This window comes from Poecilia latipinna, unplaced genomic scaffold (genome assembly GCF_001443285.1).
Source record: "Poecilia latipinna isolate Pla-1442-1.1 unplaced genomic scaffold, P_latipinna-1.0 Scaffold1867, whole genome shotgun sequence".
Classification (NCBI taxonomy): Eukaryota; Metazoa; Chordata; class Actinopteri; order Cyprinodontiformes; family Poeciliidae; genus Poecilia; species Poecilia latipinna.
In genome coordinates this window covers 102,010-129,463 of record NW_015114483.1, presented here as the reverse complement: position 1 = coordinate 129,463, position 27,454 = coordinate 102,010, and the positions used below count along the sequence as shown (strand labels likewise).

At 37.8% G+C, this 27,454-nt stretch overlaps 1 protein-coding gene across 2 annotated transcripts; it reads left to right on the top strand.

Annotated features, from left to right (window-relative positions):
* The first annotated feature begins 1,658 nt into the window (after positions 1–1,658).
* Positions 1,659–27,454, top strand: LOC106934824 (thrombospondin type-1 domain-containing protein 7B-like). Of its 2 annotated transcripts, none has more exons than XM_015014957.1 (12): positions 1,659–1,811; positions 6,619–6,760; positions 7,986–8,101; positions 9,088–9,205; positions 11,271–11,416; positions 13,618–13,789; positions 17,601–17,774; positions 22,398–22,493; positions 24,584–24,666; positions 25,020–25,215; positions 26,051–26,138; positions 26,530–27,454. In XM_015014957.1, the coding sequence occupies exons 1-12, from the start codon at positions 1,662–1,664 to the stop codon at positions 26,609–26,611; spliced, it is 1,563 nt and encodes a 520-aa protein (XP_014870443.1). In that variant the 5' UTR covers positions 1,659–1,661; the 3' UTR covers positions 26,612–27,454. The 2 variants fall into 2 exon arrangements, with proteins under 2 accessions (XP_014870443.1, XP_014870442.1); XM_015014956.1 differs by having other exon boundaries at positions 6,616–6,760.

The following is a 27,454-nucleotide window of genomic DNA, read 5'->3' as shown; positions in this document are numbered from 1 at the left end:
ATTTTTTTTTTTCCTGCATGATAGCAATGCGCTTCCGTAACAAGCTGTTGCTTCACAACGAATGCTGATAGTTAATTTTCACATTCTTTGCATTTCTTTGGCACTTAGAAAGCAACAGAGGAAACAGAAACCTAAATAAAGCTGTACTGTTATTACGGCTGTTCTTAAAGAAGCAGAAACAAAATCTACGATATCTAAGAAAAACATTCATTCCCCTTGAACGTTTTGCATATTTTCACATTACAACCACAGACCACTGTTATTACTGTTATAACCACAGTATTTTTATGAGATTTGTTTTTTGTAATAGACCAACACAAAATGCGTTATTACGTAGTGGAATAAAAATGACAAAAACTTCTTTATATACAAGGTCAAATGTGCCACTTCTGGCGCAGTGATACTTATCACAACAAAAAAAAAGCTGAAAACTGCACAGAGCTGCATTTACTTCAGTGAGCTGAAACCTTTTAGAAACTCTAGTCTGTTCTTTGCAACAAAACAAAAAAACAAACCCTAAGCTCACTCAGCCTGACTGAAGAGCATCTCTGAACAACAATTTTCAGGGTTAGGAATTTGACTCGACAATTCTAACACGTTAATATGATTTGTTGGAATTGTGCCTGTGGCTGGATGCTTAGGGTATCAAGGTGTCAGTGGCGAGTTTATGATGAGTTTTTCTGCAGGGAAATAGAGTTCAGCACATAGCCATGTATATTTGTCTCAACTGACCAGAGAACGTCCTTCTATGTGGTTTACGGCAAACAAGTCCTTCTGCACATCTTGCAAAAAAAAGTGTTATTTTTGAACACAATCCAGTTTTGCATTCATCATAAGTTCCAGTACATGTATCACTCTGCATCTACTTGGAACTATTTATGTTATTTGTGTTGGTTTATAAGTAATGGAATCATCATTGACCGGAGTCAAGTTTGTGGTTTCCAAGTGAAAAAAGTTTAAATATAAAAAGTTCAATGATAGAGAGAGAGAGACGTAAATAGCTCTATATGACTTAGTAAAAAGGGAACAAACTTTTTAGATAATGAGCAGTCAGAAATGCCAGGCAAGACTCTGTGTAGGAGATAATAAGTTGTTGAGACTGGAAGATTCTAGATGAAATCATATGGAAAACAAAACCTTGAGTGATATCTATGAAAAGTAATAACAGTCACTTTCTTGCAAACTTGTTTATGATTAGCCACTCTCCAAATGTCAAATGGATAATAGCATAGTCCTTAATAATAATAAATAATAATGATCAATGTGATTTTTTAAAATTTCTATAACTTGTTCCCCTTGGGTCAAAAACTACCAGGCCTCAACAGAAGCACACTAGGAATTATTTACATAACGGGAATATAAATCGATGAGTGAATAAATTATTCCAGTGCTTCATGTGGAAAGTAAATAAACATTTTGACCTCGTGCTTCAGTTTTGATAAAAAATATATATTTATTTTTAAAAAAAGCAGAGAAAACTTAAAAGGCCTGATATAAACTAAACACTTAAAATAAGATTACTTCAAATTTTTAGCAATCCACCGAGTCAAAATCTTTAAGATCAGTCTCAGTCCATGTGGACTGAGATGTCAGCCCCTCGAGACTTGTTATAAAGCTGCTTCTAGTGCTATGTTTTTATTTATTTTTTTTATAGGTGTGTGATGAGGGGAACAGCAAGCAGGGAGGATGGCAGCCCAGACGGCAGTATGTGTGATCCAGAGGAAATGCCTCCCAGGGCCCAGCTTTGCTATTTAGCCTGTCCTAATGACTGCGTTGTGTCAGCCTGGGGGGCATGGAGCAACTGCCCTCCGGTAAGAGCCAATAATTGCTTTTCCTGGTACATTTTGAGCTTTAGTAGAAAGTTAAAACATAGTTATATATATATATACACACACATATACTGTATATATATAAGTTTTGCTCCTACTATGTGTCTTAAATAGGAAAATAAATAAAACTAAATAAATCAATATAATCTAAAATTAATTCAGCATATCAAAATGTTTCGATATGCTGAATTATGACATCCCTTTACAAGAACTTGAACTGGATTTAAGCCCAACTCTTAAAAAACAGTCCTGCACCAAACGTGAGCTATAAACCTTACACTTGACTTAAGCCACAAAGTAAAAAATTGTTCTCTTTCCAACTGATAAATGAGTCTTTAATCCCCAAGAATCTATTGGTGGCTTTCTTTATACCATTGCATCTGATCCTTTGGATTGTTCTTGGGGGATCTAAGACTTGGGTGCAGCTGCTTGGCTGTGTAAACACAGTCATTGCATTTCTTTAAGCATTGCTCGTTCCATTATTTGAAGGCCATGTGAAGTTTGGAGGTCTGTAGCCAGTCACTCTGCAGAACTTGTCAACTTCTGAACATTGTGTGCCTTAGCGTCAGCAAACCCTGATTTTGCACAGCCCACTGTTTTGTGCTGGAGTTCCTGTCCTTCAGAAAAAAGTCAGTTGAATGTGGAATATTTAAAAGCAAGAAAATTTCAGAACTGGACCATGCTGGATTTCATTGAGCCTCTGAAAGCGAAGCGTTCTTTTACAGATGTGTATAACAGTAACCATCATCTGTATGTCTTTGAGGTTGTGTGTGTTTAAAACCTTGAATCGTTAAAACGTTTTGTATGTTTAAAAATTCAAAACAGATTTTCATTCAAAACTGTTGCAAAACTGTAAATTATTTATATTTCAGGACACAGTTGATCTCACTTTTCTGTCTACATCTTTGATTTTAAATCACATTTTTGCAGAATGGAATTTTATACTTGAAAAGTTCAACTTATGCAGATGTTATATTTCAACATGGTGTCACTGTTATTATCCATTTAACCAAGAAATCACACTTTAACACAGATTCTATAATTTTTGGTGTAAGTAAATTCATGTTTTCATTCTCTTCTGAAAGTTAGGCCTCAGGCTTTAACACAGCATGTTCCCCAGTGTCGTAGCCACAGGCTAGTGGTCACACGGCCATGCAGTAACGTTATAGGTTTTCTGTCAGAAACAGCAGTTCACTGAACCGGAACATTGGAGTTAGAGAAAGAACAGAATAAAGAGAAAGGAACAATAGAGATCACTTAATTAATCTGAAGGGTTTCTTTTACGTTTTGGTCTGACAGACATGTTATCTCATTCAGGCATTCATTCTGCAACCTTCAGCAGCACTATAAGACATGAGAAATTATGCTATAATCTGTCCTGAAATATAATTACCCTGAAGCAGTTTGCACCAGATGGAAAATAATGTTGGATTAATTACAGTTATCAAAACATGGAAATGGAAGAACATGTGTTTGCTTATCTGTTGGTGGTTTTTTTCAGCAAATTTGATTTAGGTTCTGCTTAAAATGGGGATATGTACATGTACAGAAATTATGATGGAAAAATAATATTTTTTTTATTTGTAGCTGTATTGATTTTGGCTTTATATGGTCTTATTTAATGGCTGAGGACGGATTTGTGGCACCTTGTACAGGAAACACCATGCATAGAGAGAATAAATGCGTGAGTTGGAGGCTGTGACAGTGTGAACACAAACAGAACAATGACTCTGTCTGATTTATGAGAGCCACACAGAAGAGTTCTCATTAACCGGTGACACTGACTGAGGTGCATCTGGTCGTGAGTCAGGTGCAGAGGGACAGATACTGCGAACTCTTTTCCTCTTTAATCAGAAGCTCAGGTTCGATCCGCACAGCCTCTTCCTCTGGCAACCGACTTCCATGTTCTACTAATGGGACTTTAATTTATCCTACCATGCTAGTTCTTCCTGAAGGTAGGGCTGTGCTCTGCTGTGACAGTTGTTCCCTAGGTAATTATCACCCTCTCATTCATCTGGCTGCAAAGTTCTCAGATGGTGAGATTTACCTCAGATCAGTATCAGTGACTTTATATTTGCATAAAACGCCATTAATCTTCAGAACTGATTTCTTGTAATAATTTTGAGAATTTTTTTGTTTAAATACGTACGAGTATATATTATGCTAATATAAGACGTCACTAAAAATGCCCCTTTGCATTTGATTTGGTATCTGACAACAAAAGTGATGCAGTAAAAATAGCAGGTTCAACTCAGTCCGAAGAAGCTAGATTCAGTCAAGAGATTTTATCAGTTTGGAATAAGAGTAGAAGTAAAAAATAAAATCTCTGCACTTTCCAAATTATGTACATTAGATTTAAAAATATTAACAATTACACATTTAGTTCTTCAGCAAGAAATGTTCACAGTGTGGTCGTCTAATAGAATTTCCTAATCTCAAGAAGCTGATTCAGCTGCACTTTCAAGTCACTGTTCCAATACATTTTGAGTGTCTTATAATTATTTGTCGAGCTTCCTACTCGTATTGCAATATGAATCAGTGTTAAACTAATCCCTCGCCGCTTTAAGACCCCTACACGTCGGATTTACTCTGTGCTGGAGAAAGTCAGCCAGCTGGTCTTTTTGAGGTGTTTTAGGGCATAACAAGGTCATAATAGGCTCCCCATTGCTTTCAATAGAGGGTGACGAGTTGTGGAGGATTTTGAACAAGCGCTAATCGTCGTTAATGATGTTGTGGTGGTGTGTTTTCATGCTACCACCGTATCAGGGCCCTGGGTGGAGCCAGAGGAATGTAGAGGCACCGATATGACCTGGAGCCTACAAACGCCAGCAGAACGTCTGCTGTGAGCACTTCAGGCCCCCATTTCGGCTTTCTTAGGAATAAGTGTGGCTTCTCTGCACACCATGTGACTGCAACAATCTGACTACAACCAATTGGGTTGTCCGTCGCTCACTTTTTTTCTTTTTTTTTTACACAAGATTGAGCATTTGTTCTTGTCATGGCCAGGCCTTCTGGATGATGGGGAGAAAGAAGGCTGGACGAGTTTCTGCGCAGAAAACCTTCCCTCTATTCATCTTTATGCTGGTGGTAATGTGATTGTGAAAGCTGATAGTTTAATTATTAATGATGATGCAACGGCCCCATTAGGTATGAGAAGGAGTTTTGTTGTTTTTTTGTATTGCTGCTGAAGTTTATACTGGCAGCTCAGAAACTTTCTGTGTACTGAGGGAGAATTGTGACAAGGTCTCAAAAATGTCTGCTTCATCTTTTTTAACCAGCATTGTGTTTGCGATATGTGCTTTAGCAGCACACAGCTGCAACGTGGCGCAGTCTTGGAGAGTGATGCTCAGGATATCCTGGGTGTGGTCTAATCACAGGCATCATCAACATCTCTGTATACATGAATGTGCTGCTCATAAATGCAAAGTAAAGAGGAGGCAGAGTACAATGCAAAACACACAAATATTTTAGGGGGATGCATTTGTTTAGTTTTCAAATAATTCTTTCAAAGGATCATAAGGGATTTTGAAATGAGGATCTGGAATTTGCACAGAAACCAATGATTGAATAGAGTTTTTTATGAAGTGCGCCCCAGTGATCTTACTGTGAGAATAAAGTTACCTCGTACTTTCAGAGTACCCGTTTAATGTTAGCATACTGTCCACAGCCTCAGTTTTACATGTGCAAAAATATTAGCTTATCTGTTATATACTGACAATTTGCAGGTTTGTAAAATATTCCTCACTTAAACCACAATGGCTTGATGAGACTTGAGTTGTCTTAGATGGTAGATGTCTGGTTTGGTCTTTGTTTGTCTTGAAGAAGCTTTTAGCTTTAGGACTAAATCAGGATTTATGCTAAATAAAATACAAACAAAAGAGCTTTGCAGTATAGAAAAGATATTAAATGTTTAAAACCTTTTAATCACTTTTTTGCACATAGTGCTATAATTTTTTACTTTACAAACTTTGAGAGATCTTCAGCAAGCTGCAAGAACCGCAGCTCAGCTGGGAGAACTAAAACCGTTTACTTTTAATATGATGACTTGATTAATGTGGTAAAGATTTACTTTTTCATCTGAAAGTAGCTTGTTCTTTGGACTGACTACACTTTTCTAGAATGTTAATCTTTACAAGTGCCTCCTTGTCATTCAGATCCTTAACTTTCAGTTCAACATGGTTTGTTTTTCATTTTCAGGTTTGTTCCCATAGATTTTCTCTGAAATGTAAGAGTGAAATCATTACAATAGAATGTCTTGTCAAGTTTTTAAAAGGGTATTGAAATTATCCTCACAACAACAAATAAATTAACATTCATTATATTGTGTCCTTTGAAAATTACTTCTTCAGAAAAAGAATGGCAGCAGGAAAATGTATTCAGACTCTGTAAGGAAATGATGGATCAGGGGGATTTGCTTCTAAGGTCTGTGACAAATTACCATAGAAATAAATTAAATTAATGTCAGTAAAGTACAGTTATCTTGATAGGATGAATTCATCATTTGTTCATTCACACTGTTTTCTAAATTACCTACTAATCCCAGCGCAACTGCAGTGAATTTCCCAAAATGGAGGGTTAGAGAATATTAAGAAACTTAAAAAGCACTTTCTCTCAGATTTCTGAAGTGATTCTCGAAGGCATTTTTGCAAGATTCGAGCCAGCTTGTGATAAATCTGCAGGCGGAGAGCATGTTTAATTTCAGCTGGCTTCATCCTTCAACTGTTGTCTCTTAAACTAAGCTAGTTTTTGTTTTTTTTTTTTTTTTGGTGCTGTCGTCGTTGTGCAGCAGTGCGACGCTGGCAGCGCGAGGAACAGAAGCAGACAGATCCTCCGCCTCCCCGCCATGGAGAACGCGGCCTGTCCCGACCTGCTCCAATCAGAACCTTGTCTTCTCAACAGTACCTGTTTCACATACCAGTACAGAGTCTCAGGTAGGGTGAGCCACACATACCTGATCAAGTTGTGAAACTAATGAAACACCTTTTATATACATCTGCTTGCAATCTGTTTTAATCTCATATTCATTTACTTGCGCTCTCAAATCTAATTTTGTGTCCCATGTGTCTGGAGATGATATTAGAAAGACGCTTGCTTCCTGTGTCTTTATTTTCTGCATAGATCAGTGTGCATCTCTGGATGAATATTCAGGTTTGCAGCCTCTGGTGGCTCCTAAAAGGGTTAAGTGTTACCTGCTTTAACAGCCATGTCTGTGGATACTCTCTTAAACTCCAAATGAGCAGCTGCCCTGTAGTCCATCTTCGTTATATCGCTGTTTGAGCCATAGTGGCTGACTAAGACTATAAATTGCATCAAACAGGAGCAAATAGGGTTTTGTTAGTTGCGAGCGCAGTTGTTTTAGAAGTAAAATTCTATCTCTTGCATGTTGATGGCATAGAAATGTCCTTTGCCTTAGATAAATGATGCTCCAGCATCAGCTTACCTCATATGCCTACGTATGCCGCACATGCAGCTAAAGCTAAATATTTACACACTAAGGACAGATAAGCTTTTTGTCTCGACGTCTGCAGTGGCACAGGCCAAACACTTCATGTCTGAGGTGAGTTAAGATTGCCGTAAGTGTTTCAATGCCACAATACTGAGAGCACTTATTCAAATCCAAAAGTTTACATACACTGATGTAAATAAAACTCCTACTGCCAAAACTCACCTTTGAAGACAACTTGTGGTAGAGAAATGGACAGTCTGTTCACGTGCAGCAGCTCCGGTGGACATTCCTGCACTCGGCATGCCAACTGCATGTTCCCTCAAAACCTGTGACATCTCTGGCAGTATGCTGTGTGAAAAAACTGCGTATTTCAGAGTAGCCGTTCATTTTTCTTTTACTGTATGCTAGCACACAAACTTAGCAACAGCAACTGAAGATGATTTTTCTTTCTCTAACAAATATATAGCTTGATAGTAGATATCTATCGCAAACATTTTTTTAAGTATTTCTTATCACACATTCCACTTGTCCATTTCCTAATATTTATTTTTCTAAATAACTGTGTTTGTGTCTGTCTCTGTAATTCCTTCTAAAAAGTTGCCTGATCTGTTGATAAAGTTACTCATCTTTGTGTGTGTGTGTGTGTGTGTAAGCCTTCATTGCCAAAAAAGAAAAAGTGCTAATGCAGATGTAATGATGCTTTTGTGTAGACTGGAGTACCTGCCAGCTGAGTGAAAACGCCATCTGTGGTCAGGGGTCGCGGTCACGTCTCCTGGACTGTGTGCAGAGTGATGGGAAAATGGTGGAGTTGCAGAAGTGCCAACAGGTAATAGTCCTATAAAGAATACTGCCATAGATTACACATTATTGAAAGGCTTGTCTTTTCATGCTCAGGTGTAAATGTTGCTTCTAATCTTGGAAGCAATGTTTCAGGAAGCAGTTTGCCAGTAGGTCAACAGAGCTTAATGGTATTATCTCAATTCTGGAAAGACAAATGGTTTTCTCACTGCGATGAAGCAAAAAGCAGAGAATCCCGCTCTGGATTTGCAACTATTAACAGACACAACAAATTTGTTGGAAGTTCTAATAAAAAATATGTATAAAATAAAAAAACGTTGCTTTATTTTTCTTGAAAATCCAGGCTTTGTTGGAGTGCATTTATTCAGTGAAGAAAATAACTTTATTACCTTTTGTAGCTCTTGTTTCATCCAATTTTATTTCTTTTTCACTAAAAATAAATAAAATAATTTAAATATTTATTAATTTTATGTCAAAGAATGTGGGGTCTCCTCATTAGAAATCTATGACTTTCTGTCAAACAACAGAATGAACAGAGGCCAGATTTTTTTTAGTAAATGATTTGGACAAGGACCAATAAACCCAAAATCATTCATACGTGTTTTTCATTCAACTAATAACTTTATTTTTAGCAATAAAGAGTTAAAATTAAAATCCAAAATCATTTTTAAGCAAGTTGAAAGTTGTTTATATCTTTCTCAGTAATCATTGAAAGAAAAAAAGTCTTATTTCATAAATCTATGCCAGATTATTCTTAAGAGTTCAGATCAGAGGAACGCAAGATTTTTTTTTTCTATGTTAAATATATTCATACTTATATTAAAGGCCTGAGATGCATTTATCAGAAGGCACAGTTAAAATTAGCTGGATTCATTAAACTGCTGCATCTCCACCATCCTACAGTAAGCCGCAGCTTCATTTGAAATGTGAAAATCTGGCTGTTTGTTTTTACTTTTCTTGTTGCTGGAAATGACTAGCAGGCCCTCCACTCAGCTCGGCTCCTGTTTCCTACAGTTTGGTCTGATCAACAAGTTGCAGCTGTTGGAGAGCTGCGTTGTTGACTGTCCTGTCAGCTGCATCCTCTCTGACTGGTCGCCGTGGGCGGATTGCTCGCACACCTGTGGTACCCAAGGTAAGCATTATGAGAAAACAAACTTCAACCTAGTTAAAGAAAAAAAAACAGCAATAAATGCAACCTGTTGAGCAGACGTGCGGTGAACCACATATTTAGCACTTAATTACCTCATCTACTCAGGGAGTCACCAAGGTGCTGAATTGTGCATGAATACATTTAAATGCATTGAAATATTTGCAAGCTGATGCAATCCACAGCCTTATTACACAGTAAAACTATCCACTGTATTTTCTTGTAGGAATTGGTCTCAGTTTGTCATTATAGCATACAAATCAGAAATCCCTTATTAACATAGGAACCTCTGAATTCTGTTTATATTTAACGAGGTTAATTACAGCTAAATCCCATGCAGCTCACCTGTTCGGATAACATAAATTATGTAGCATGCTTAAAGATGAAGTCCGTAATCACCAGCCTGGCTTGTCGGCAATCGCTTTTGAGAGAGGCGTCTTGACCTCATGCAATATACAAAAGTAATGATTTAACCTGGATCCATATATTGTTTCCCTGGCTTCCCAAAGTCAGCCTCCCAAAGAGGAAGCTTGTTATCCAGCTAATTAGAGGGACTCAGCGCTGCCTCCTCAAGTTCATTAATTTTAATTTGTCACTGGCTGTCTGTCAGCTCAAACTTAACCTCTTGCTCCTAAAGCTCACACTTGCAGCTGCTCTCGGCTGGGGATTTAAACCGGAGGCTTTCTCTCTCGCTGTGCCTCCCGAAGCTCTGTCACGGCCGCTGCGACTCTCTTTGCCGCTCACCCAGCTCCTTCTTCCAAATAGACAAATACGTCTTTCAGCCTTGATTTGTGTCATATCTGTGTCAGGCGATGCAAAGATCATGTTTTGTTTTGTTTTGTTTTGTGGGTACACCGGGGAAACATCAGTGTTTTTGGTTTGATTCTTTTATTTTTTCTCCCTGTTCTTTTTTTGGTGGAGCTGAACTACTCTTTACTGTGTGTGTGTGCCTGGGGCCTTACAGAACAACAAAACCCCTAAAAACACACAAACGTACTTTCTGTTGAATTGCCAACTGAAGCAATGCTTATCTCTCAGCCTCCTAGGATTCTGTAGACTTAGGAACCAAGGTACGTAAATTATACGGATAAAGAGTCACGTCTGTCCTTGTAAAGTAGAAACAATGGACCTTGAAAGTAGCGACATTTTTGATGACACAAAGTGATAGCAGCGTCATGCAGAGCTGCTGGGAAGCTGGATAGAGACAAAAACGCTGCAGTCCCAGAAGAAAACCTGTTGGAGACAAAGTCTTGAGGCTGGAGCGGAAGGATGACCTTGTACAGTTTGAGCTACAAAAGCAACGGTCCTATCCGAGTCCAGATGTGAACCCACGTGCACAATTTCAATTTTCAACTAAAAACTTCAATATACCACTTTAGAGTCCACAGCTGTCTATCAGTTGGGCTACATTTTACGGCTGCTGTGACGGCTTCTACCTTTGAAATGAAACAAATGCATTTAGTATCTGAAAGATCATTACTGGAAGAAATGTTACTTCTCTGATAAATGTACTTCTTAGGATAGAATGAAAGTTTTTTCTGTATGTGTTTCTCTACAACACACTACTCCATGGCTGGTTGCCAACAATTCCCTTCACAGATTATTAATGGCCCTCTTGAACGAGGCACTTTGGTAGAAAACTGCTAGTTCTGAGGATAAAGTGGCAAAATGACTCATGTGTTTGACAGTTGTGCTAATTCTTCTATGTATAAAAAAAAAACATTTCTTGTAAAAACTAGAAGATGGAGCCGGCTTTTACTTCTGAACAGTTTGATTCACTCATACTTATAAGATTCAGGTTTTGCACGTTTTTAAATCTTCAAATGTTTTTGGATGTAGTTCAGTGTAAATACTACACTTTATATATTTCCAGCAGATTCTTTTATTCATGCCAACTTACAGTAGTACTTTAAAATGTCACCGCTGTGGGAGTCTCACAGATGTAACCATAGAAAGTATTTAATTTTGAAAGTAGGCTGCAGCTTGCAGGTGTTCTCTGGATCCGTGTAACTGTTCTTCAAAATGTGGCGTTGGTCTTGACGTTATGTAGGTCACTCTGTCCGCACACGGAGGATCCTTCAGGAGGCTCACGAGGAGGGTCGTCCCTGCCCCAGCCAGCTCTCCCAAACTAAGCCGTGCTCCATAAGGCCGTGCTATATGTGGCTGCTGAATGACTGGTCTCCGTGCGCTGTGGAGGTATGACCTACTTTGATATTAAAAAATGTTCATTTTGCTTAAATTAGTCGCGCACTATTCTCTCCACCCGCAATCAAAAGCTGTGACTCTGAATGGCTAAGTGGGTTAAAAATATCCATCTTTAAGTTTAGCAAATTTAACAAGTTTAAAATCTAAAGCCGTGGAACTTAATGAGGCTGTGACTTTGTATCTCTCTCCTTTGCAAGTGTCACATCTTGTTATCACTCTTGGAAACAATTACAAACTTTAAGGCACTTCAAAGCCTTCCTTTTCTTGCTTTTAGTTCTGATGTTTGGAGACTTAACAGATTGTCTGTGATGGGACTTAAGAAAACTAATTACAGCAAAACAATTCGACTGCCTGCAAAATCTACTTAGCCTTTATTTTGAAATTTGTAAACAATCTGATAATTTTAATAAAACTATATCAAGAAGACAAGAAGTTGTACGTTGTCCTGTTGATCCTAGATTCAAAAATTATTGTCACATTTTCAGAAAATGTGACAATAATTTTCAGCCATTTGGAAATCAACAGAAAATGATTATGTCTACATTTCCGATGAGAAAAACATACAAGTAAAAAATATATTTTTTTAATATAAGACGTTTACCACTTTAACGTGTTTAATAAAAAAATCATTTTTTTTAAATCTCTTTTTCCACCATCTTTTATCTACATGTGTAAAATGTACTTTTTAAAAGCTCATTTTTAAAAAATCAGACTTTTTCTATAACTCATTTCGATGCCCCTGAACAGTGTTTCATTCTGTCCTCCCTTTATGGTCTGGAAGATCATCGTCAGTCAAGCAGGGGGTTTGAATTTTCTTCCCAGCCATCTCTTGGTAGTTCTCTTTGGAAGTTTTCTCGGACTTGCAGACCTCAGTTTGACCTCTTGCTGTTACCTGAATACATTATAAACCGAACTGGGGATACAGCAACTTGAAAATGCTTGGCTATCTCCTTCGAGGCTTTGCTTGCTTTGTGGGCACAAATTAATTTGGTTACAAGAAGTCCAAGCTGGAGGTTGTAGTTCGAATATTTGGAGAATTGTTGTCTTTACCAAGTTTTCTAATTTGGTGACTATAAATACGCTCTAGTTGTAAATTAGCTTACAGTCTGCTTTATAGTTTTAGAGATTGAAAGTCTTTTTAACAAATATGTGAGCAAATAAAATCACAAATGATCTTTACATTTATATCTTAAGGATATTGCAGCAGTTTTGCTCTGACGTTTTTCTTACTAGACTTTTGCATGCATTCACAAAACATTTGGAGATCTGTTTTAATTAGAAAAAATAAATCTGGTTATTTTTTTTGGTGGAAGAGGGAATGTAATTAAACTGAATTGTTTGTTCTCATTAAGAATAATGTGGAACACTATTTTTCAAAGGTTTTTCCTAATTAGTTTCAATATGTGAACATGTGTTCTAATGGTTTCTCGCATTATAATGACTTACAAATGGGAAAAACAAACTGCAAGCCAATAATGCACCAACAATAAACAGAGAGGAAAAAAATTGACTGGTGCCAGATGGAAAACGTGGATCGGCAAATGTGTTATGTAGCTAGAAATGTAGTGCAATGTTTGCTAAAAGTAAGTTAATGGTGTGATCAGTAACGTGCATGAAGAAAATCTTTATATGTTAGTAGAAATTTTTATATCATTGAAATGTATTTTAAAAACTGTAGAAATCTAACTTTTCATACCATTTTTTCCCCCACTATAGTCAATGATTATATCACTGTTTAATAGTTGATCATAAACACTGACTGATTTAATGGAAAAATGTGGAATTGACTTATAATATGTTTAATTGCTATTTAGTAGCTTAGGATTTTTGTGTTTTTTAGCAATTAGAAACAGAAGCAAACAAAGATCTCACATGGAGTTCCTCAAGGCTTCATTCTAGTAATCTTACAAATAATCACCTGATCTTACATAATAATGCAAACACTCAGTAAATATGTACCTGGATGGAAAAATGTGAATTTATCTCACTTTCATGGACCAATATTGTAATATTTAATGAGTCTTCATGAGTCATTATGTGGTCAAGAATGTACACCTGTTAATTTACATCGTGGAAACTCAGAAGAAAAATGAAATGTGATGAAGAAACACTGACTAGTTTTGAAAAAAAAAAATATATATATATATACATACATACATATATATCTATGTTTTGTATTTGTATCTGTGCAGGGTGCAAAATGCGGAGAGGGGGTCCGGAGAAGAAACCTGTCGTGTGTCGTCCACTGGGGGAACTGGCACGAGTCTCCTCCCCCTCAGCCTGTAGACAGAGAGCTGTGTGGAGATGTGCTGAGGCAGCAACTCCAGCAGGAAATGGAGCAGCCGTGCTTCGTCCCCTGCCCAGGCAAAGCCGCTTTACTTTTATTGGATTCCCATATTTGCTCTTTTAATGTATTGGCATTTTGTTTAGAAGAACAACCAAACAGCTTAGGGAGTTAAATCAGATGGCACGTAACTGCATGACTGGAGAAATTATTTATTAGTGCATCACTTGTTCCAATAACTGAAAACTCAATATTTTTTTATAAAGCATTTGTACCTGTTTTCTAAAATATGGCCCTCTCCTTCGACTAGTTGACATTTTCAGACTCCAAGTAATTGCAAAATTCATAGAAGTCATAATTTTACAAATGGCCCATTTCACTGAACATAATCCGCTTTGTTCTCCCTGACAAACACGATAAGCCATTTTTCTCTCTCCTAGAAATGAATGGGAGAATTTTGTCTTAAAAACAGAGCTCTAGAAGTTAGCTGCAGTCTTAACAACTAAACAGATAATTTGAGATTAGTTGTTTCTTCAGTGATTAGTGTAATAAAAGCCACAAGCAAATAAAGCATGAAAAAATATTCTGTGTTAATTGAAATAATTAACAAATCACACGCCTCAAGCAATCACCTCATCCCTGGTAATCATTCCACTTATCACAAACACACAATTAATGCCAATGGGAGTGCTGCATGGGGAGAGTGTGTGAAAGTAACAAATTTCCATTTGCAAAGATAAAAGCCACATCAAAAGCAATCTAGTCTGGAGCAGGGGTAGATTGGATTGAATTTATTCTTTATGGAAGTTACGTCTGAAATTGTTCATACCCCTGGCAGATTTTGATTTTAAATTGAATTCATTCAACTAACAATTTTATTTCTCACAGGAAATAAGATCGGCGTTTCTCAAAAGTTAATAAAACTGTGTAAAAGGGTTGTCAAATTTGAAAATGATCTATATTTTATTGAAAAATGCCATATCAAAAACCATTTGAACCCTCATTCATCAGCGGAAAAATCATTCTTGTCATTACAGCAATCAAACCTTTCCTATTATTGCTGAGTAATAATAGGAAAGGTTTGCATTCGCTGCCATTATGGTGATTATTTCATCAGTGAGGAGCTACAAATCTATAAGACTGGAATGGCTACTTGCCATCACCCTAATCTTTAGCTTTGTTCACTGATTCTGAATTAGTTTCAAGTCAGGACTCCGGTTGGGCCACAAGACATTCAGGTTTCTTGATAAAGTCAGAAATACACGTGCTAGTAGAAGGTTGCTCTAAACTGGAACATGTCCGGGCTTCACTGTAATGGATAAAACTCACTATATGGAGTATTTAGAAAAAATTAAGAAACTCTATTAAATGTTTAGTTTAAGAAATGTATCTGATGCCTAAACTTTTTTTCAGTGTAAAACAAATTGATGTAATTACAGATAAAAATCTTTAAGGTAAAATACAAATTGAAACACTCTGAAGGTTTTTTTAAATTGTTTGATGATTTTATCATTAAAGCTCTATAGCACTTTGTATTATTATTTCATTAAAAAGAAAAGGATATTTGGCCTTGTTTTGTTGTTAGATTATTTTCACTGTATTTATGTTTTAGAAACTTTTTCAAGGGAGAATAGCTTCGAACAAAATCAGCACGATGAAAACATTTTTTACTCTTTCTATACTAAGATGCAGCATGTTTTTCTGGCTCTGTACTCTTTTTAACTTTTTTTTTTTTTTTACTGGTGATAAAATAGTGATCTGACTACAAAACAATCATCATATGATATTTTTGCCATACCGCCCACTTGTGCTTCCGTATCTGACTCTACTTTGTGTGGCTCAGTATAGCTGTTGGCATGCAGTGTCCAATTATCTGAGAAGGCGGTTCATCTTTCAGCTTCACCTCCTCACATGAAGATGGTGTATGCAGACTTATTTTGTTTTTCCGCCCACCTTCCACTAATCGGCACCTGTGTTCGAGCTATATCACATCCAGGCTTTGATTATAAAGCAGAGAATAGCTGGTTCTCCAACATCAGGTGTATCACTGGTTTTAGACAGATCAAAAACATTATTAAAACAAATAATCCTTCATTAAACAACAATGACAAAAGAATGTTTTAAATTAGTCAAAAGGTCAGGCTTCTAAGAGCAAGGACTTATAAAAGTAAGTTGGTGGTAGCGTCATGCTATGGGCCGGTTTCAAAGCCAGGAACTGGCAATGAACATTAGCAGAACATTGTGCTAATTTTCTGCTCAAAGTCTGTGGAACAATGACAAGAGAGGACAAACTCTCTTCAGCTTGACCTCAAATCGTCATGCTAAGGGTGTTCCAGGAGGAAATTGACCCAAAATACACTTAAAACTAATTCTGAAAGAGGTAAAGCAGAAAATAAGCTGACATATTGAGTTTACGTCTGAGCTCATTCCTATTAAAACTTTGTAAACTGTTTAAAAAGTAGGGAAAATACCATTTTCAATGACTTCTACCACATCTGCCACGAGTGGTCAAATATCCAGGTGGAATACTTCTGACCTTTTACTGTGGTAAACTGGTTGTTAACTTCTTAACTGATCTGTAAATTCATCAAACATTTTGCCGTAACTCGATCATTCTGTTGCGTAATATACCTGATCCATGTCATACTCTCTAATTGAATCTGTGCACTGTAAATGATCAACCTTTTCATTAGAATAATCACCATAGAAACAAGGAGACAGCATCTCACCAGTTCGCTGATGTCATTTAGTGTCAGTGGAGGTTTTTCTTTTTATTTATTCTGTAAGCCAAAAAAAAATGAGCATTACATTATTTTCAGAGAGGCAGCAGCTGGCCAGCTGACAGCTAGTCTGCTTTACTGTCAACGTTCATCCCTCTGTAATGAAGCTTTACTGTGCATCTTTGCATGGCTGCTGCACAGGTAGCAAAAGATTTTAGTTCATTTTAATACTTGTCATCTTTACAAGACACTGATTATCATTGATGAAAAGGCTTCTCAGACCTGCGATCTCAGTCATGTTGCCTTGTGAAGCCTTTTGTAAGGCTTTGCTATGAAGAGTAAGTGGCTGCCTGTGCTCATCTCTCTCCTCTGTGATCCTCTGCTTGATCCATCACTCAATCCGGCGAGTCTTGGCTGAAGATCAGAAGTGTTTGATGCCAAGGGCAGACGTGTGTGTGTGTGTGTGTGTGTGTGTCTTCATCGTGCATGCTTGTGTTTGTTGGTGTGAAGGTGCCAGCAGGTGAAATGTAAGGTCCAACAGAAGTGCAGTGGAACATACATGCGAGATGTCATGTGCAAATGCGGCTTAAAGCTGTTTAATGCGGCTCCCGCCGCAGCATGTTCCCGCAGATGAAGCTGTGTAAGACAAGAGCTGATGGAGTGTCTGCGTATGAAGATGAAAGATAATGAGATGCCTCAGTCCACAGATAGTCACTAATGGATGTTCAAGGCAGAGAATCAGAGGCTTTCTCAGGCTGGGAGACGGTGGCTTTGGATGATATTATCGCTGCAGGAAAACCCTGCCAAGCGTCACAAAGGATATTTGTGTTTGACATTCAAGAGAGAAAGTCTCCTGTATCATTTATTGGCTCACAAACACAACAAAAACATCAACCAGCTTTTGTCAGACAAACAATTTCCTCCCCAGGGAGACCTGTTTCAGTTTTCTTCGTCGGTTTTACGTCTCACTGTAAAGTCTGACTGTGAAGGCCATATCCATTAATCTGTTTTTGCATTTAGAACATTCTCTCTCACAGATGTGTTATTTTTGATTCTTGTTAAATCTTACAGTACTTCATATTGTTGACAATATGACAGAAGAAGATTATTTGTGGATCAGTCTGTGACTTGATGTTTTTTTATTATTATTATTATCATTTTTTTTCTTCAGGTGATTGCCATTTGACACAGTGGTCCACCTGGAGCTCCTGCCAGCTGACCTGCCTGGAGGGCCGCAGCTTTGAGTCCACCGGTCGCCAGGCGCGATCCAGAGCTGTGATCATTCAAGCCATGGAGAACCAAGGCAGCTGCCCCCATCAGGTCTTTGAGACCCAGCCTTGTAAAGGTTTGAAGGAAGATTGACTTGCACTTATTTTCACCAAAAAACTGATAACCATATTCATAATATAATTCAATCTTTTTACCAAAGCATATTGAAAGTTATTATATATGAATGCCTTTAAATGCTATTGTATATTTAATTTAACTTTATAAAATAGAAACAAATATATCCATTGGTTCTGATTTTTTTGTTTTTACAAATTTTGTATTTAACATTTGTTTCTGTTGCTAAAAGTGGCTTAAAACAAATACGGCTGTTTGGAGTTTGTTCACCGGCTCTTGGGGTGTTTACTGCATGACTTGCCCTTCTAGTTACTAATGACTACAGGTCACTAGTGTCTTAATCGCCTTTAAACATTTAAAAATTGTTAAAACAAAAAACCCTTTGTGTGTATACCTTTCCTGGAAAATTTTTCAATGAACTTTTGCATTTTTTCTTGCTGCTCAGACAATTTAGATGAATACAACAGGATTTATTTTGCTGTCCACTAAATGTCCATTAAACTCCAGCTACACACATGAGGGCTGCAATAAAGATAAACTATTTCAACCTTTGATCTTTGAAGCTATCCTGAAATGTTTATTGGGTTGCATCAGGGCAGTGCTGCCGTCAGACTGCAGTGATGGAGTCGTGTTTGCTGCTTGAGAGAACACGTAGGACGCAGTATGGACCGAAGATGTCTTCTGGGGTTTTCTAAACTGTCTGATAAAACAATAAACTAAAATATTATATAATAAAGAATGTTTGTAGATTGTCAGATGTATTGTAAAATGTAATTTTAGGAGCTGTATTGTAGTGTTATCCCCCATCAGACATCAATCTGATTGATGCGTTTAATGCTAAAAGAGCAGGCGGCTCAATTTGAAATGAGTCCCTGGTCTTGAATCAAATAGCTAAATTGCTTCTTTGGCGTGCGGTCAAGCTTTACATAATTCTGGTAAAGAGCAAATAGTTGAGACAAATGTCTTGAAGGAGAGCTGGATGTTAAAGTTGCAGGAACTGGGCTCTTTTTCAACACTCCAGGACGCTCAAAAAGGTGCAGAGAAAAGACGCGACAATACCTGAGCTGAAAACGCTGAATTAAAAGTCAGGGCCATTGTTCAGTTTCAACACACAGAGAGACTCAAGAGCGCCATTGTTACGAGTCTGGAAAATAGTTGGTATTATGTCCCACATGTGTTGAATTTAGAAAGATAAACAGGGACTTTTGATCAAGAATCCAATGTCTTTAATGTCCCTCGGTGATTCATTAACCAGACGTTGTTACACCTACATCTCACTCCTCATTATTTTTTTCCAAAATAAGCATCCTTGTTCTTTTTTCTTATTTTGCATGTGATCGTAAATGTCTTCTGTTTTATTGCAGAACACTTGAGTTTGTGTTTCACTGCCAGCTGAGCGTGAGATTCAGACAGTTATAAAATCCTTGGCCGTATCCGGCCCCGGAGTGAAGTTCCTCATCACAAAGCCCATGCAGAGTTACACATGGTCAAGCTGATGGCTGCGTGTGCGAGCTTGAATCGGACATTATCAGTTCATGTTAGTTACGTGGGCTTTTTCTTGCTCCTGCTGATGCTCCTTGTATTCTCACTCCCAGTCATTTAATCGGCAACCTTATGGAAGAGTGATGGGAGAGGGTGGATGCAAAAAAAAAGCTTTGGCAAGCAATATTAAAAAGCTAAAAAAAATGATTTAGATGTAGCCATCATTGTGATTTAAAAAAAAAAAAAACAAAAAACTTTTTTTAGTTTGCTTTACATTTATCTGAACCCCAAAAAAATCTATTTAAATCAAGTTTTACTCCAGATATTTAATATTCGCATAGTGAGCAGGTAGCTTCAGATCTAAGTGCTTAAATAAAAGTTGCTGGATTTTCATGTTCCTTGAAGACAACCCACCTCTAACCCAGAGGCTTTTTCACTTCTGAACCCGGCTCGCTTTATATGTAAGCACTTGTAATGCCCAGGATGGCTGAGCGTCTGCACCGACTTGGACAGAAATAACAAGGTTAGTTTCAGCTGCTCCTGAAGCCAAACTGCTCCGATGGTAGCAAGCTGGTTCCAGAAGGATTAGAGAAAATATATTTAGGGAAGCGTTGGATTTCACGTCCGATTTCTGGCCTCCTCTTTTCGTAAAGCTTTGATCTGCCGAGACCAATTTTAATCAATGCAGATATCTCTTTAGCGACTAATACAAGAAGAAACAATTGTGTTTTCTTGCCTTTCTGCTGAGAAAGCAGATTTTTGTTGTTTGGTTTGTGGTCAAAGGTCACATCATATGAATAAATAAACAAGGATTTTACTTTCTTAAGCAGACTGTCACAATGACACTTACCTCAGTCACTACTAAACATGACTTACTGCTGAAGAGAACATACTATGCTACATAAATTGGCAGAAGAAGAGTCTACAGGGAGTACACTCTTTGTACATAAAAGCAATTTTTCAAGCCTATTTCTGCATGATTTACGACTAATTTGCAGCATTTTATTTTGCCAACATATTTGGGGTATTTGTCCATAATACCACATCATAACTGAACTCTAGTTGAAGCAGCTACATTGCTAATGCAGAGGTCCCTGCAGCATGTACGTCACTACCTTGACTGGGAAATGTCCAAAAGGCTGCCAACATTTCAAAATGCAGAAAATAACTGAGGTTAAAGCTCAAATAAACAACTTTGTATTTTTGTTAAAGTTGCAGAGGGGAGTTCTGAGAAAAACTGTGGTCTGAAATTCTGAACAAGTTTCTCCACCATCACAGCTGCAGCGTACCGGCAAACTTGAGCTTGACGGCACACACTGAGCGGGGGAAGGGTGTGTGCATCGCGTAGAAGGGTGTGATTGACAGTGCAGACTTTCTTCCTGATTCTGATTGGTTGTTTGTGACTGGGAGCCGTGTGTTTCTGCAAATGGCAGCAGGACCACTGGGCGGAGCCAGAGGAACATTTTATTTTTTCACAATGATTTGTGTTATATTCTACTGTAGGAAGCTTGATTCTATTGTTCTCGAAACCCATTTTGTCAGTTCATCTCTAAATTTATTTCTGTTGACTTTGTGCTTAATGTATTTTTTAGTCACATCTGTTTTTAATGTTTACCTTTAAAAAAAATATATTTTTCTTATATTTCATTATCAATTTCGTCAGTTTTTGCTGCTTTCATACCACAGCAATTGTATTTATAAAGCTCCTTAAAAGAGCGGCAGCAGCAACAAAGTGCTTCACAAAGAAAACTATAAAAAAAATTAAAAAATAATCACGTATAAATAAGGCAAAGGAACAGTAAAATATTAAATACAATGCAACAAATTAAAATAAGCAAGGCCAAATTATGTCTAGCTAATTATTGAAGGCCAAAGAAGAAGAAAAGGCTTTAAGAGGAGTTTTAAAAGTAGTGAAGGAGCCTCTCTGATGTGCAGCAGCTATTGTGAAGCAGCACAATAGCTGCTCAGGTACTCAGAAAAAGCCCTGAATACCTTCATACACCCAATAACCATAATAGCATTCCATTTTTCTTTTTAATCTTAACACATAAAGCCTAAAATTACGCATAAGTCAAATATACTTATTTTAAAATTGTACCCACCGCAGTAACCCTTATGTGTAACTTCAGTTCTGTACTTTCTGTGGTGTTACTTTGGTTCTTTTTGTAAGTTTGTCCTGAATTGCAGCTTTGTGTGGCTGCGCTTTCTTCAGTCCTACAAATCGGTTCTATCTGTCTTTGCGTTTCTCTTCAAATCAACCTTTCTATAGACTCTACCTCAGGAAAATAAGAGCTTTGTGATAGGTATTTTTCTCGAACCTACATAAAAAGACCACAGACAACGTATATGAATTTTATAGACAAAGCTTTTGCAAAAGGAAAACTTTCCGCCAACAACTTCATCAGCCGTTCACAGAGAGTTCTGATCTCCTTCCACGCGAGCCCCTGTTTTATTGTCAAGCAGAACAACCAAAAGGGGCAGTCAGGAAGAACAACAAAGGTCGTAAAACTTCTAACCTAAACAAACCAGCAACTCAGTTCCAGGTGTGATATCTGATCTACGGTCTGAGCCCAGTTCAAATCTCGGTCAAACTGTCAACAAAGAGGGAGGATAAACAAGAGACAAAATACGACTGCTCATAAGCAGTTAGGAGGTATTCTGGTTGATAAGAATTAAGGTCTGGGAAACAAAGAGTTAACTGTTTCACATGGAGATGAAACAGACAGTTGCGACCTCCAGGTCAGTTTATACACACATAAGGAAGAGAACACTTTAAACTCAAAATCACAATAATACTGATTAACATTAGACTGAATATGAACTAAAGTAATAATGATAATACCAAAAAATATCTAACACTTTGATTGCAAAAAGAGGCCCATTTCATATATTTCCAACCGATTTTACCTCATTTTGTCCAAAGTTGGCACAGTCTCGCATGCTGCCTCAGCTGAGGGGTTTCTATTCTTTTTTTTTTCTTTTTGTTCTGTCTTTGTAATCATTATATGTCTTAGCTTTATAATATAAAGGCGCAGGCCTGAGAGAAACGGAGGTTAACATCCACAGGAGCCTGAGAGCAGGTGTGGACACCCAATATAAGCTGCTAATGAGGATTGCGTCCATCTCTCTGCCATTGCTGCAGGAGGAAAGTGCCACAGCTACCAGTGGAAAACAGGGGGATGGACAAACAACGAGAGGCCAGTGTGGTGTCAACGCTCAGATGGTGTGAATGTCACAGGTGAAGCCTTACAGTCTCCAGTCACTGCTCATAAATGGGTTACATACAATATATCCTTGGAAAGCGGTGATATTGCCTAATTCCTACATGAGTCCAGCAGCTGAACGTGTGCTATTTCTGTTTCTGTTCCCCTGCACTGACACAGTTGAGCCCATTTTCATTTCATTTTGTATCATATGGATGTGTGGCGCATTAAAGAATAAGTCTATAGCTCTAAAATGAAATGTGCAGCTCAGACATGAAGTGAATCTCCTTTCATTCATCTCTGAAAACTGTCAAACTGAAAACTTTTTTTGTTCTTTTGTTCCAGAAGTGGCTGTAGCAGGTGGTTTTGAATTACATTTACAGGAAAAGAGCGCCTTATTGGATCAGGAGATAATGGGAAATGCGAAATCTGCAAAGATCTGACAGTGCTGAATTGCAAAAGTATAATCTTTAGAGATTCCAAAACTATTAAGCCGTCAGTGGGCTTTGCTTCTACAGATAAGATCTTTTCCAGATATATAACAAAACTCAGAGGAGGTTGAAACTTTCCGTTCCAGCAGATGGACTGTGCTTTCTGTCAGTCACAAATTCAGACAAGCATGAAGACGGAGATGAGGACCCGAGTAGCTTCAGATTCAATTCAGGCTCAAACTCTGACGAAAGTCTCATGAAAATCTCTTATCTCAAGTTATCATTAGTGAAAATAGACCCGGAAGCGTGGCTCGTTTGAGTAAATGATTAAATTGAGTAATAATAATGTCCTGATGGATGTCTTTCAAACTGAGCCATCAATCAATCAATCAAATTTTATTTGTATAGCACATTTCAGCAGCAAGGCATTTCAAAGTGCTTTACAGCATGTGACATTGAATAAACAGTAAGAAAGAGAAAGAGATTTTGAAAAAAAAAGATTGGAATTTAAAAAAAAATCCAGATTTTTAGTCAAAACGCCATTTGACAAGGACTCTAAACCACCAAAAAAAAAGAGATTAAAGATTAATAAATGGATAAAAAGTAAAGTTAAAAACATCAAAGACATCAAAACCTGGACTCCAACCCTAATTTAGCCATAGGCAACTCTAAACAGGTGGGTTTTAAGTTGAGATTTAAAGGAAGTCAGTGTTTCAGCTGTTTTACAGTTTTCTGGAAGTTTGTTCCAAATCTGTGGTGCATAGAAACTGAATGCTGCTGTCCTCGTTTGGTTCTGGTTCCATGTATTACAGTGGACCCCCATTGCTCAAAGGCGTTAGGGTCCACAGCCGCCCGAAAATAGCTAAAATCCACAATTACTTGACAACCACTTGAAAAATGATTATACTTGCCAATATTAATAGTAAAAAAATAACAAACATTTGTTAATATGCATTAATAATCACAGTGAAAACCGTCTTAGTACGACTGCAGAAGCTAATATCTACAGTTTTTCTTGTCTCCACTCATCAGCCATGTTTTAAGTTGCATCGTGCTTTGCTGTTTCAGTGCTGTGAAAACTGATCATGACTGAGACTTGACTTGCCTTTGACTTGGCCAAGCTGACTTCTACAGATTCACTCACACAGAGTAGTTTTAGTACAGTGCTCCAAGAACATTTTGCACTTTATTTGATCTGCCTTTTCCCACACCAGGGTCAATTGATTTATTTCTTTCCCTCCCCTTTTAACGCAAGTAATCAATAAGCTGCACTGAGCTGGGATGCTTTCAATCCATATAAATATAATCACGCATTTGTATTTATAGGAAGTAAACCAGCCTCGGAGAAACAGAACAAAACTACGACTGTTGTGGGAATAAAAAAGCTTTAGGCAGGCTTGATCTGCTGTAAATAGTAGGCGAATGTGATCTTATCACTCCAAGGAAGTATTTCTGGCAAATATGAAACCAGAAGGAAAAAATAAAAAAGAAATCCTCCCTTGGCAGAGAACCCAAAAGCCCATGGCATTACTCTTTGATATTCTGACATGCAATTTTCTGTGTTGGAATTAAAATGTTCACCAATTGATCAGGGACCCCGATAGGAACCTGAACCCATTAATCAGCTGTGACAGAGCATTAATTTACTGATCAATGGGTAAAGGAACAGAAATAAGAATGTGTTGTCTTCTCAGGGGGCTGTTTCCCACAGAAAAGGCCCACTACCCTTCGACACTGCCACCCTGCGTGCACGAAACCCTTCTCGCATTGCACGCCGGTAAGATTGCTGCGTTTCGATCAGGAAGCTGTGGTCGGTCTCTCTGGAGTTTTTTGTGTTGTTTTCTGCTCACATACCTCTTGGTGGGAGGCTGCATGGATCGTGATAGATGGCGTTTTTAATTTCCTAAAGCAGGCCATTAGAAGCTAATCAGATTAATTTAACTGTTTGTGTCAGTTAAGATGTACACCTGTGAGGTTGTTTAGGGTTGGGAATGAGAATTAATGGCCACAGCTCGATCTTATACTGCCCCTAAGAGTATCGTCACGCAACTGCACGGCACGTCTTGTAAAGTGTGAGGTAACAATTGCAGCAGTCTTCCCTGGGCAGTAAACGATCCACTTTCCATGCAGAGTGGAGTGTGTGGCTGTGAGAAGGGCTACACCGAAGTGATGACCTCGCATGGCTTCTTGGACTACTGCACCAGAACCCCTGGAGTGGACAACAGCAAGAAAGCCGATGTGAAAACTAACTCTGGAAGAATAAAACCCCGGCCGTCTCAGTCCAACGACCTCTTCAGCGAGTGGACCTTAAGGCCCGTTGGCCCAGGTACTGAAATGGAAATGATCTGCAGCAATCAATCACATTGTTCCTGCTTCTAAAAATACCCTACTTCCTGTAAAATAAACGGACAAAAGGAAAAGCAAGAGCCTCTTTGGACCTTCCATAACAATTAATAGGGACCAGACACTGTAATAACAAATTAAACACTTAATTTACTGAATTTCCACACAGAATGACACTAAAAGTACCAGTAATATGTTTTTAGGTCTGTTATTAGGTTGGAATCTATGTACTTTAAAAGAAATTAAAAATAAAAATCCTCTTTTATGTTTATTATTTAATTTATTTTTATTATTTATTATTATGTTTATGTTTATTTAATTTCCCTTTGGGATTAATAAAGTACTTTGGAATTTGAATTATCTTTATCTTAAACCCTAAAATTAGAAATGACGAGATATTTTCTAAAGTAAAGAACTTTTCAACATTTTGTCACATAATCACAGGATTATGTGTATTTTACTGGGATTTTAATCCTGATAGCTAATTCAGAAGTTGAAGAAAACTTCTAAATGGTTTTCAGTGGTTTATTTTGCTTTTCCTTTTTTTTTTTCTTGCAAAGATAAATGGATGACGTTTTCTCTTAATTATGTGCAAATCTGGTAAAGACATAATTTTCTTTCCACTTGCCAAACATGGTGTGTCACGCAAACTCCTGCTGGGGTTGTAATCTGTCAGTATGTGCAAATGGTTTGGACACTTTAGCAAGATAATTTGACCACATTAAATATCTTCTTGTCAGTATGTGGGCACAGAGTTTCATGACCGCCTAAACAGTCTTTAAATGTCTTTATTTAAAATCTCCCTTTTGGTCACACAGATGGAAGAGTAAAGCTGTGGGTTTATGCCGTAGCCATCGTTGGATTCATTGTCGTACTTTTCATCGTCATGCTGTCATTCCTGATCTGGTACGTCCAATTCCACTGTCTTCAAAATGTTCTTTGCCATATACGATTGTTAAAGCAGGGGCTTCTTTGTAGGGTTTTTTTCTCTCTCTCACACACGACACACACACACACACTCACACACACAGACACACACACACACACTCACACTCACATACACATACTTGGTATGAGAAAAGCATAAACATGCAGAGGCAAAAAGAAATTCCCTTCCTCCAACACAACCTTGTCAAGTATGAGTTATACTCCTCCACACTACTTTGTCTGTTGTGAGCTCCTGTTATCAGTTAATGAAATTCTCTTTAAAGACTGAAATCAAGTTGGACTGCCTTGTGCTGCACCAAGCTACATGCTTTCTGAGTTTTTTGTGTCTTGTCTCTTGCTGTTTTTTTAGCAAGCCATCCAAAACCTCCAAGGCGTCTCCTCCACCGCAGAAGCCCTTGACTCTTGCCTATGACGGCGATGTGGATATGTGACCTGGCTGCTATACCAGCAAGGTCACATGACTGGCCTTGGGCAGGATTCTGGCCTGGTTTGCATTGTTGCCAAGCACATACCCCGACCTGCTTGAGCCGGTGTTATGTTTGCGATAGTAAAGCGATTTGGTCTGCCGCTGACGGCGCCGAGTATTGGCCGGATCAAACAAGCGGAGCCAAAGCCAGTTGAGCCGAGACTGAGACATGGACCTCTAGATCCTTTTTTTCTATAACTGCCTGCAACATGAACACGCGGTCCAAGCACCATTTGCAAATGATGAAGCAAGAAGACTTTCAGGCACTAGAGACAAAATGAATCCACAAGTGAATCCACTGTGGAGGTTTTTGAAGTGTCAACAATCAGAGGGACCACATTTCTTTGTTTTATTTTTTTTTTAATTTGTTTTGGAGATGCTCCAGTCTGTAGTTACACATTCTACTGAAAGGTATTTTAATTTTCCTCAATAGTTTCTGAACTTTGTGAAAGGTAAAGCTCTTTGGATAAACTCTTTTATTCCTTATTTTCAAACAAATAAGACGGTGTATGCACTTCGTTAGGTCTGATTTTTTTTTTTTGGATGACTTTTCTAGTGTTTTATCCGTAATGCAAGTTTTAATTTATTTATTTTTGCTGTCTGATTGTGTATTGTTGATGATGCAATATGTTGTGTATATGTGGAAACCAAAATCAAAGCCTGCCTCGAGTTTAAGGGCAAATGTAATTTGGCTATTTCTCCGTTCTCACGTGACTCCCAGCCATAGAAAATAAAATTCAGCAACAAGTTCATGTCATTTTTACTCGATAGGATACCATTTTGATGCATTTTAGAACAAAAATAATAA